Source organism: Bemisia tabaci, chromosome 4, assembly GCF_918797505.1.
Source record: "Bemisia tabaci chromosome 4, PGI_BMITA_v3".
Taxonomy (NCBI): domain Eukaryota; kingdom Metazoa; phylum Arthropoda; class Insecta; order Hemiptera; family Aleyrodidae; genus Bemisia; species Bemisia tabaci.
In genome coordinates this window covers 37,443,819-37,456,627 of record NC_092796.1, presented here as the reverse complement: position 1 = coordinate 37,456,627, position 12,809 = coordinate 37,443,819, and the positions used below count along the sequence as shown (strand labels likewise).

Sequence of the window (12,809 nt, the reverse complement as noted above, 5' to 3'; positions counted from 1 at the left end):
AGAATGTACCTAAGTTGCACAATCCCAGCAACATTGAAATGCTCTTAGTTCCTTTTTGCAAAATGCGATCCAATTGGTTGTTGCTGCAAAAAAATAGTTTCCCACAACCTGCTGTATAATGCTCCAGTGACCATGTAAGTTGACCCGAGCACTAACTTTTCGAGAAGAAAGCCTTTCCCCTACCTGGTTTCTCACTTAATATCCGCCCGAGTTTCGCATATCTTCCGTTTCTCCTCATCGCAGCTTCCATCAAACCGCAATTGCCCGGAAACTAGGACCGCACATCTTATCTGATAAAATCGTTCGCCATTTAGACTGATTCTGGGGGGTTAGGCTAGACTAGTCGATGAGTCAACTGTTGATCTAATTTCATTACGTGAACGTAGAAGAAAAACGGGATAAAAAATCACTAATGTGTGATCAATTTTCAAGGACAATTCTGTAATTTTTCCTACGATTTTAAATAGATTAAAACGCGTAATATCCAAAATCTAAGCACAGATTCGGATTTCTCGTGAAAAACTGATGGGATTCCATGCATCAAATTTTAGAATAGCGTGAAGGAAAGAGGTTTAATGACGTAAAAAAACACTAATGTGTGATCAATTTTCAAGGACAATTATGTAATTTCTCCTACGATTTTAAATAGATTAAAACGCGTAATATCGAAAATCTAAGCACAGATTCGGATTCCTCGTGAAAAATTGATGGGATTTTATGCATCATATGTTAGAATAGCGTGAAGGAAAGAGGTTTAATGACGTAAAAACACTAATGTGTGATCAATTTTCAAGGACAATTATTCTGTAAATTCTCTCAGGATTTTAAATAGATTAAAACGCGTAATATCCAAAATCTAAGCTCAGATTCGGATTTTTCGTGAAAAATTGATGAGATTTCATGTATCATATGTTAAAATAACGTGAAGGAAAAAGGTTTAACGACGCGTATAGATTCTGTCATACTACCCGTTTGAACTACGCCGCCGCGCGGGTCGCCCGAGTGATACCGAGCGGGGAGGCGCCGGCCGGCGCTAACGTTCAGTTTCGTCGCGAGGAATTCCTTCGCGATAAATTCTTATTCTTCCTCCTCCGCTGACCCACTGAGCACTACCCATGTTGCCACGTTGGATTCATATGCTCGAATCAGTATGTCTACGTTACGTCTCTTTCCTTCACGCTATGCTCGGGTATGATACAAGAAATTGAATCAATTTTTAACGAGGAATCCAAATCTGAACTTCGATTTTGGGTATCACGCGTTTGAAGTCAAATTTTCCAAATTCGAAAATCTGAAATGACTGACGTGGCTTAAAATGCCACCTCGGCTCCTGTTCGATGGATTTTCCTGAAATTCAGTGTCAGGGTATGATACATGAAATCGCATCGATTTTTTACGAGGAATCCGAATCTGAGCTTCGATTTTGGGGATCACGCGTTTTAGATCAAAATCTGTCAAAATTCAAAAAATTCAAAATTCGAAAATCCGAAATGGCTTAAAATGCTATCTCGGCCCCTGTTCGATGGATTTTTCTGAAATTCGGTGTCAGGAGGTATTTTTCGACGGGAAACTCGAATTTTTAGTCCATTTTTTAAAATTCTCAAATTCAAGATGGCGGACGTGGGGCTAAAATGCTATCTCGGTTCTGTTTGTTCGAGTCTTGTGAAACGCGGTATCTCACGGTATTTTTAACGGAAAACTCGAATTTTAAGTCAATTTTTTAAAATTCTCAACTCCAAAATGTTGGATGTGGCCTAAAATGAGCCCCGGTTCTGGCCTCCGTTTCTGTTCGTTAGAGCTTTGTGAACCGCGGGATCAGGGGTACTTTTCGACGGGAAACTCGAATTTTTAGTCGATTTTTGAAAATTCTCAAATCCAAGATGGCGGACGTGGCCTAAAATGCTATGTCGGCTCCTGTTCTATGGATTTTTTTAAAACTCGGTGTCTGAGGGTATTTTTCGACCGGAAACTCGAATTTTTACTATGTTTAAAATTCTCAAATCCAAGATGGCGGACGTGGCCTAAAATGCTACGTCGGCTCCTGTTCGATGGATTTATGGCGCATTGGCGCCCCCTTACTACATGCCTACTCTTGTATTTCTGTACAGCCGCAAATTTAGGGTCAAGGGGCGCCTGACCGTCTATGGACCAGGTGGAGTTTTTGTCCTGAAAATTTACCTTTAGACGGCAATTCTCTTTAAACTTTGTGTATGGTTTTTATGCCCCCCCCCCCTTTCTCACGGACTCTCTTTTCACTTTTCTTGCCTCCTTTTTCCTTCCATTTCCCCCCTTCTTCCTTGCTTTCACTGCCCAACCTTGTTTCCTTTTCCTTTTTTCCCCCTTGTCCTTTCTTCCTTTTTTTCCTTTTCCTTTCCCCCCTTTTTTCCCCTCTCTTCTTCTTTTGTGGCGCCCCCCAAAGGCTGGCGCCCGTGTGCGCCGCACGCCCTGCACACGCCCTAAGTCCGGGCCTGCCCTTACGACCTAAACTTTAAGGCTTTTTTTGAGCTTGGGGGTTGGTTTCAGAGAAAATCAGTGACATCGTCGCGTTTCTCGCAAAATTGTACGAAAAAACCGTACTTAAATGGCAAATCCCTGACACATGCAAGAACTTCATTGTTGCACACATTATTATGCTGCGCAAAGATAATTTTTTATAACTCTCAATTCAGATAAGGGTTCATTTTCTTAATTTTTTCGAAGTATTCCCCGATCACAATCAGAATTACCTGACTTTTCCTCTTTTTTGTGATCACCTGACTTGTCCCAATTTCCTTCCGACTCTGATGAGAAGAATCATCAGTCACGCGACTCCGATGGCCACGAAGTTGGCGACAAATCGTAAGGCCGCACCTTTCGAGCCGCGACTACTAGATATCCGTGCCCATTCATCAACTTCCGGCTTTTATGAGTGCGTATCTTGTCAAAGCACCATTATGAGCGCAGTAAATCAAAGTAATGAATCGGTCGGGTGGGACGATTGGCATACTGCACGACAAGGCCCTCTTGCCATCGCCAATTGCGGTGGAACACAATTCTCTATTTTTGACGTACATCTATGTCCCGAGTTGGCACTGTAATGTGGGACTTAAGTGGTCACCGATCACGGAATTTCCCCTGTGTGAACTCGGACAAAAGTTCACGGAGAAAATAGAATCGTTGCTCTTACAATTATTATAGCGGATTTCAGATCTCATTTACCTTCCTAACCGTATTTCAATATTTTCATGGTGACAAATACATATAGTTCGGTTCCACATTGAAAAAAAAAACTCCGTCTCCAGGTGCCGTAAACGGGCCATTTAGCACTACCGTGCGTTGCGGGTGAAAAGACCGTAAAGTACCCCCTTCAGGAGCCGGAGCAACGGCCTCTAAACCCGTAGCCAAAAGAGCTCCCGGCTCAAAGGCCGATGCTCTGGCTCCTGAATGCGGGACTTTCGATCTCCTCACCGGCAAAGCGAGGTAGTGCTATATACTGCCGTGCTAAGCTAAGGAAGAACGTCGTAGGAACATTCGAGAGTTGCCAAATTTCCTACGATAAAATGTTTATTTGGGAGGAAAATTGTAAATATTTTCCTCGAAATTTTCAGACACTTTAGATCAAATTTCAAACAAAATTATCTGAGAAATTGGCAGAAAAATATTCAAAAATGTTCCCGAAAATTAGTGATTTGCCAGAGGAAATTTGGCAACGCCTGAAGGTTCATACGGCGTTCTTCCTTAGCGCGGCAGTATAGCCCGTAATTACGGCTCTTGGAGCCGGAGTGTTTTTTTGAGGAGTAGCTAAGGTGCTACATCTTTTCTGAGATCGAAATAATTAATACCGAGTATTAAGAACACGCAGTTAATTACGACGAAATTATTCAATATTTGGCTACTCGTGATTAAATCAAATCAAATACTGAGCTATTATCTGATTTTCACAACCATATGCGAACTCAGGCCATGCTCTAATGAAAAGCTATGTGCAAGAAGATGTTTATATTTATAAAAAAAATTTACCTTACATTTTATCATGTTAGGGGATTTTAATTTGGGTAATTATATAATTATTTTGATCATTGTAAATTTTTGATACAACTAATAAATCAATAAAACTAAATTGATTTTTCGACGATTAGCCATTATTCTATTAATTTATTTTTTTCGACAGAGCTGGATACAAGGTTACTGTGATCGATAGCACGGATCAGGACTGGTGGAAAGGCAAATGTTTGGGCCGAGTCGGGTATTTTCCTTCGAAGTACGTAACGAAGTTACAACCGGGAGAGCGACCGCTCCAAGTCATACACAACTTGCAGGTCAAGGATGGTGACTGTGGCCTCACTCTACTACGGGATCAAGTAAGTCAACGCTTGGCCCTTTACAATATTACTAATGAAAAGTCAGACATTTATCGGTTTTCAATATATTTGATACTATACTGCCGTGCTGAGGAAGAACGCCGTATCACACGGAAAAAAATTAAATGCTGATTTAGCATTTAAATTGTTAAAAAAAAATGCCCGTCAAGTTTCAAATGCTGATTTTACAATACAAAAACGCTAAAACAACATTTGAATTTGTTCGTTTTACAGTGGGTGTAGTTAAGTTAGCATTTCTCCAAATGTAAAATCAGCATTTGAAACTTGTCAGGTATGTTTTTAACAATATAAACGTAATATCAACATGTAATTTTTTTCCGTACAGGCATTAGGCGCCACCAAATTTCATTCGACAAGTCAAGAATTTTCAGGAAAATTTGTGAATATTTCTTGTCCGATTTTTCAGAGGATTTCTTTCGTAATCGTCTGAATTTTTCGAGGAAAATAATTCATAACTTTCCTCAAAAATAAATAATTTCTGAGAAGAAATTTGGCCACATTCGAATGTATATACGGCGTTTTTACTTGGCACGGCAATATTGAGTGAGGCTTTAAGCGGTAATCGTGATCCTCTACCATTGAGTCGGAACGATACTAGTGAAGGCGCTCCTGAGCGACTATTCCGTCACGGAAGTATTGCACAGCATGAGGCAAAATTGAAGGCGCTCTAACCGCGCATAAATTGACTGGTATCGTTCACGACTGTGTAGTTTCCTCCTGATCCTACGATATGCGACCCTTGTTCGGTCGATTTTTGTGATACTTGTTTCAGATGGCATCGTTTGACAGGAGACCTGAATTTCAACTCGAGTTTTCAAAATTCGTAAATCTAATAAAAAGGATGCAGACTAAAATGCTATTTCTGAATATTCGATTCGGGTATTTTTTCATAGGCAACTTGATTTTATAGTAAAAATTGCAAATTTTCAATATCCAAGATGATGGACGTGGCTCAAAGTGTTATATGGGCTTTTCTAGATTAGTCTAACCTTGCAATCAAGATATGCATTTATTTTCTATAATTTTAAACCAATTTACCCTCAGCTGGTGCATACTTTGATATGGGCGCACCATTTCATAATGATGTAGGTATTGCAACTGTTTACGTTATTTCAGTAACTGAGCGCAGGTGTCATAACTGCGTCTCCTTTCCCTTAAAAGTAAAACATGTTTCGTGCTCAAAGGTTAACTGCCCTTTCGGGCCTTAAGAGTGCCTTATTTCAAATTGTCCGTACTCTCCCCTTACAAGCACTCTAGCTACACCTAGGTCTCACTCTTAATAATTCACACGACCCCTCAGAAATTTTATTTTTCGTCTTTGAACATCCCCGACAACAGTTTGCGTTTCCTGCTTCCAGATCGTAATCCAGATCGGTGAAGAAGTAGACGGGACCGTGATGATCCGCAACGGCGACAATCGGCAGGGGTTCTGTCCGGTCAAGTACCTGCAGGAGGTGTGACGAATGGAGTTGCGCCGCTCCCAGTCGCAGGTCTGCGACTACCGCAGCAGCCTGGGCGCCCAGGGCTCCGAGCCCCGAGGCCCCTCCACAGTGATACCGGCCAAGTCCGGACCATGCATTTAACCAGCATCACCGACTCACCAGCCTCCTCGTTCGGCCGAAGCCAAGCCTGGCGCACCCCGTCCAGGTCCCTCGACACCAACTACCCGCTCCCTCTCCGCCACTTCGCCCACGTCTACGAGCACGAACCGCCGCCCCCCGCTCAGCCCCAATCCTACCTGAGCATGGAGCAGATCAAACAGAACGTCATCGAGCTTAAAAACATCAACTTCATACCCCGCTACCTGCTGGAGTACTTCCAGAAGGCAGAGCCGACCCAGCCCGAGTCGGAGCAAACCGCAAATAGCAACCACCCTCTCGACTCCCGCAAGACGTGCAGTACATCGAGAGATGGCCTCGACCCACGCATTTCTTGCAACGCGTCGAACCAGCAGACGGACATGAATAGTAATAGTATCCTCGACTCACACAATACCAACGCTGGATTACACCAGCAGACGGACACGAGTAACGGTGACGTGCGGAATACTAGCAACGTGTCGGACGTAAATTGCAACAGTGTTTGCGACACGCATAATTTCAACTCGTCGCGTCCGTATCCAGAACCGGAGACGCCGGTTTCCCGGGCGTGGACCGCCACTGCCCGGACGTCGGCGAGCTTCTCGGACACGGAGAACAACAACGAGGAGGTGCAGCACGGGAGGTACAACCGGAACTCCCTGTACAAATTCCACAACTTCAACCAGAACAGCCTCGTCTACTCGCTGCGCGGTAGTTTCTCGAGCTTCGACGACTCCATGAGCGAGGACCGGGTGATCTTCGCCTCGACCTCGGCTGCGAGGCCGCTCGGTAAGTTCAACCCTCCGCGATTCGCCAGTCCGCCCTCCTACTCGCACAACTCGCCTGTGCTCTACCCGCTGCCTCCATCCCTGTGCCCGCCGTTCTACCAGCGGAAGTGCAATCCGTCGCTATGCCGTCCATTGGTATTCAAGTGATATTCAAAGGAGAGCTTTTCGACTTCTCGTGTTACGGCCTGTTAAGTTCGTCGTTTCCTTCACGAGAAAACGTAACTGCATTTCAATGTTGCCGAATTTTTCCTCGCAAATTGCATTTTTACCAGCAGTCTGGCTGTTGAAATTTTGTGTTTGTCGGGTGGACATGGATGACATAGGTTGAATGGCGAGGCGTGATTGGTCGGCTTTGTCTTATCGCTGCTTTGTTGTGCTTTGTCGATTGGAATGGACTATCGGAAACTCAAGACGTGCCTTCAGTTTGTCGTCCATTCCAATCAACAAAGCACGAAAAAGCAGCGCCAAGACATAGCCGACAAATTCGCCATTTAATCTATGTCATCCATGTCCACCCGACAAACACAAAATTTCAACAATCAGGCTGTAGGAGACTCTTGAGGATTCCAAACTGAAATTTTTCAGATTTTTCTTCCGATCTCATGCAAAAATCAGGAAAATTTCGGAGAAAAATTGCGTAGGCACATCCTTGTAAGAAATTAAATAATTTGAGTCAATTTTGTGACATTGGAATGGAGTTACGTTCCTCCGTCCGATAAACAAAGAGTTGACGCGAGGCAAGAAACGAGTTTGAGTTTTGGTGTTGTGATACGATAAGGATAGTATCGAGAAGACTATGCTGCTGTGCTAAAAACGTCGTATGAACATTCGAGTGCTGCCAAATTTCCTCTCAGAAAATAGTTATAATAGAAGAAAATAATGAATATTTTTCCTTGAAATATTCCAAATATTATTAGCTCAAATTATAAACGAAATTTTCTGAAAAATCGGAGGAAAAATATTCACAAATATTCCCAAAAATTCTTGTTTTTTCGAGAGAAATTTTTCAATACTTGGAGGCTCATATGGCGTTTTTCCTCAGAACGGCAGTATGCTGAGGTAACGTGTGTTTCTATTATATAGGCTTGAAAAACGCCTTTGAGCGTTTGAATGCTCCAAAATTAATTTCAATAAACTAAGATTTTTTCGGCAAAGCAAATTTTCCTTTCGATTTTTTAGAGAATTTTCGGGGTGATAATCTTATACGTCTAAATTTAAAAAAGAAACATTAGTTTTCTCGAAAAATTTATATTGTACCGGGAAAAAGTTGGTCACATTTGATTCGTTCGAGTCAGCGTTCTTCCTCAGCACAAACGTTAACATACGTAGTTCTGAAAAACAAGAATCTGCCTCGCAGAACTTACATTGGGTTACATGCCCTTTTTCAAAGCCGATATTGATCATTTCATGTACTTAATGGCGTTTATTTCGAGTCCGTCATTAGCTCTTTAATTTTAAAATTATGGAAGGAAATAAGGGGGATTTAGGTACAAACTAATTCTTAGTGTAAGTTCAGATGCAACTGTAGTGAGGATTTGGGTCTAATTGGATGATTTTAAAACTAAAGAGCAGTAATGGTTTGCAGGAAAAAATAAGAATGGAAAAAAAGATGTGATCAATTTTGAACTTTATTTTGTGCTCATACGAGGGGATTTATAGGCACGGTTTACGGTGAATGATACTTCCTATCAATTCGTGGAAGATTTTTGGTCCCACCTCACATTTTGTCTGTTGCACCTATTTTTCTTCGTCCTCTCCTTCCACATTTCATTCTCTCTATCTGCTTGATTATTTTTCTTTTCTTTTTCAAAGCATTATTAAGAACTTAAAAAACACGCAAATTTCTTTGTTTTGGGTACACTAATGCGCCAGAACGATTTCAGGATCGCTAACAATCAATTCGGTTTGAAGTGGAAAATCACGTCGCTCACAGATATCATGCACCTAACAATCTTACCTTTCTGTTAATTCTTCAACCCATTTAGGTACACATGGGCATAGCTAGGAGGGGTCCGTAGGAGAGAGGCATCCCCCCCTCCCCGGAAAGTTGTGATCACCGAACCGCCCAAAACCATTAGACCTCCGTGAGCAATGTATCGGCCCTTGGCCCCCGCCAAAAAAGATTCGAACAACGCCCTTACAAATAGGTGCGCTCACGAAATGCCGATAAAATGATAAAATCGCTCATGAACACCTGTATTTAATACAAAGTCTAAATTTTTACGCCAAAACAAAGAGATGAGCATGTGCCTACTATCTTCTGGTTTTAGCTTTTGACAAGCACAAAACGAGATTTTAATTTTACCTGTGCATTATTATTTTATATAATTACAGAGTGCTGGCAATATCACAACGAAAAAAAAATAATAATAATGTGCAAGTAAATGCGATAGTATGGTATGGTTGGGCACTCAATACATTTAACAGCATTGCATCTCATATGAAGGTATGTTCCAAGTGGACCTTTGAAAATGAAAATATTTGACCTTTGACAGATAATCGTGAACAGATTTTTGAATCATTTTCACAGGCTGAATGATGACGATATTCTGGCCAGAAATACAGAGCTAACAGTATAACCTAGTATAAGAATGCACAGCAAGATTAATCCACTCAGATCAGTCACAGCGTTTCTCTTAGAGACTCACCGTCTCGCTCTACTGTGACCCGTAAAATGCACCATAGGCTTATGACCTCCCCCCCCCCCCAAAAAAAAAAAAAAAAAAAAAAAAAAATGCCTTGCATTAATATTTAATACCGTCACTGAGCGAAAGGATCCCAAATCATGTTGACGGGAATAGCTGATCTAGGTGGATTGGTCTTGGTGCATAGCGATCATTCCAAAAACTCCACGATGCATCCTATTCCGACCGGTTCTGCAAAAGTTTTACCAGTTTTTATGTCAGTATTTGCCTCGAAACTAGAAACAATGGTGTCCTCTGGCGTATGCATGTTTACCGTACCGTTGTATAAACCTATTGAGTTGAGGATACTAAATGATCAGATAAAAATTTAGTGAAAAACTCATCCGTTGAAAAGTAGATTATAAAGGGTGAAAATTCAGGACCAACACTTTTGTAAACACGAATCAATTACTTTTATGCTCATCAAATATAACAACTTAGTTTTAATGTGTCGTAGCTAAGTATATCTCACAGGAATGGATCTAAAATTTCACTTAATGTTCCACAGCAACCTGAGATTCAAGACGTAGAGACTCTTGAATTTGCACTGATCTGAACTAGCGTATAGTTTGTATATGTGTCGTTAAAACCGATAGGATTTATAAAAAAAATTGGCGCATACTTGTGTTGTTTATTCTTATTATTTTTATTCATTAGTCCTTTAATCAATCAGCGCACCAACAAGCAGGATAGGCATGACTCTTTCCATTCATTGGAGGGGAGGATGAATTTCATCTTTCCAAGAAAGGATATGGAAAAATTTCGTTATCGGCGGTGCTGTGTGTGCTTTATTCTAACTACTGTGTGTTTCAACCATTTGAAATCATTGAAGTGATTCAGATTTCAAATTTCAAGTAACAAAGACCAAAATGAAAATTCGTATCGATTTTTCCCACTTTTTCTCTCCCTTTCTTTCCATCCTGCTGACTAATTGGATGCCCATGTCATGCTGTGAAGAAATCGTTTTCCCTTTTCTCCTTCTTTTCTTTTAATTAACAGATATGGTTTTGCATTTATTTATTGAACAGGCACGGTTTTGCTAAAATTTTAATGGGAATCAAAGTGATACTTGTCAGTGACGCATTTTGCCAAAAACCACCAAAGAATTTAGGAGAGAGAGTTCATAAATAAATCTCAGGACGGGAAATAACTGAAAATCTCATCAGGTGGGGCCAGAGCGTTTGTTTTGTTTTAGGAGATTTATTAGAAAACAGGATCTTTCATTTTTATTTTATATTAGTATTAATTATTATTAATTATTATCAATTATAGGATTTATCATTTGTTGTTGCATTTTTTGTTGAGTGTGCATAAAATTTTCCAGTGAGGTGAAGCAATTCAATTTGAGGCTTAGCTAGGAAATCTAATTTTGAAGGGATATTTACTATTTAGATATCTCTCTTTGCTCAGCATCTGAAACTGGTGGCGAGTGTGTAACGCTTTATAATTTTTGTTAAGAAATGAGTATTACAACTTTTTCCAAAATATCAGAGTACCTTGATACTTCTATTTTAATGCAGGTCCGTAATTTATCGTGATCTTGGGATTGTTGTTCGGCACTTAACTCCTAACGTCTAGCTTTTTCTAACGTGGTCATGAAAATCACCTGATAATGGGAAAAAGCCTCCCGAAAATCGTGCGTGGGATTTTGTGTAGCATACTTAATACAATCCCCTCTCCTTCTAATTCTTAAATTTATCAAAAGGTGATTTGTTAATTTCATTTTTTGAGGTTTATTAATCATCGTCATTGTCGTTCACAGTGACCAACGTACCATTTTAGCCGGGGTAGTGCATAAGGCCACATTGTTCGAAATCGGTTTTGGACATCATTCAAACACACGTCGACAGAAAAAAATGTGTGATCAGAGAGCACAGTTTTGTGAAATTCCGGATCATAATCGATTATTTGTTGAAAAATGTAATAATTATTGATAATTCTGTTACATTTTTACGTATTTTTCACATCAAACAGTGCTTCAATGTTACTTCACTATTAAGTTGGAATGGATCACTAGACAAGATACGAATTTCAGCATTCTGATACATGTTTCTTAACCAGAATTTCACGTAGAATACGACGCGCACAACAAAAATTACCGAAATCAACTCCTTCCAAAGATATTTAATGATTCTTGATGCGTGAATTCAAACCACCCGCTCATGAAAACTCAATGCTCTGCGTGATTCACATCGTGCGCTAAACGTTATCATGACACTCTCTGTGACATAAAAATCTGGCAACCTCAATCTTAACGCTTTGGCTCAGCTGTAGCAAATTGCTTATAGTTTGAACAACACATGATGGGAAATGATCATTGCTCGATTGAGAAGCTTGCTGAAACCGTTGTATTTTGCGATTTGACTCACGTAGAGCTTTGAGTTTCTTGTCAGTGGGCAGTTCAAATTCCTCGTAACCAATGTGAAATGAAAAGGTTAATATCTTCGTTTGGAGTTTGTTTTATTAGTTTTCGTTGCGCGAATCGTGGTCTACGTGAAATTCTGGTGAAGAAACATAAATCAGAATGCTTAAATTCGTACCTTGTCTAGTGATCCATTTGGAAAAAAAAATGAAAAAAAATATGACTACTATTTCAGCTTTAAAAATCAAAAGGAAATTTTCATCAATCCATTAGTTAATTGATTTATATCTCGAAGCACGAATATTTACTGGTAGCGTTTTCAACTTCCATTCCTCTAGCGAAGTAAAATTTCAATGAGTTTTAATTGGACGGATTTGACAAGATCAGTCTGACTGCATTTTACGTTGCTCAATTTCTTCTCATAACATAGAAAGAAACTTCTAAATGCCTTGAAGATTCTTGAAAACTTCCCCTGGATTATCTGCTAGAGAAAATCACAAAAAATTTCACGTCAGAGTCTTAGTTTCCTGTAAAAAAAAGTCAAACACGAGCAGCAAGTAAGCAACGTCTAATGTGTTTAGGCCGATTCTGTTTCGTGCCGTACAATTCCTCTGTTTCCTGTACAAATTTTATGCACACGTGTGATATTATGTTTCATTGATTAAATGTTTATTGTTACACCGATACTTTATGTACCATTGTTTTCACATTCTTCCCTCACTATGTTTTTTATGTTTCTTCCTTCATAACTATGATATTTTTGTTTTATTTTTCGATTGAGAACAAATGAAGCTTTGAAGGATTGTTGAAGGGAAAAATACAGTTTTGAGTGCATGTACCTGCTTCGAAAGCGTTTCAAGACAAGAAAGTACCTATTTCTATTTTAGTAAAAAAAAAAAAAAGAGCATCAAATAGGACAGTACATCCTGAATGAGCTAACCACTTTTCCTTAAATGAATATATACATATATATTTTTATTACTCGAGCTCTTTTTCCGGGAAGTAATTCTCGTCAAACGTTTACTATTCATTTA

The 12,809-nt window shown here is 40.0% G+C and overlaps 1 protein-coding gene across 13 annotated transcripts in view; it reads left to right on the top strand.

The window, feature by feature from the left end:
- Positions 1 to 6,059, top strand: part of LOC109031500 (SH3 and cysteine-rich domain-containing protein) — a 319,664-nt gene extending 313,605 nt beyond the window's left edge. For all 13 annotated transcript variants that reach the window (XM_072299796.1, XM_072299791.1, XM_072299789.1 and 10 more), the window contains 2 exons: positions 4,151 to 4,340; positions 5,720 to 6,059. In XM_072299796.1, coding sequence (XP_072155897.1) covers positions 4,151 to 4,340; positions 5,720 to 5,821 — 292 coding nt within the window. In that variant the 3' untranslated portion in view covers positions 5,822 to 6,059. The remainder of the gene's footprint in view (positions 1 to 4,150; positions 4,341 to 5,719) is intronic.
- The last annotated feature ends 6,750 nt before the right edge of the window (positions 6,060 to 12,809 follow it).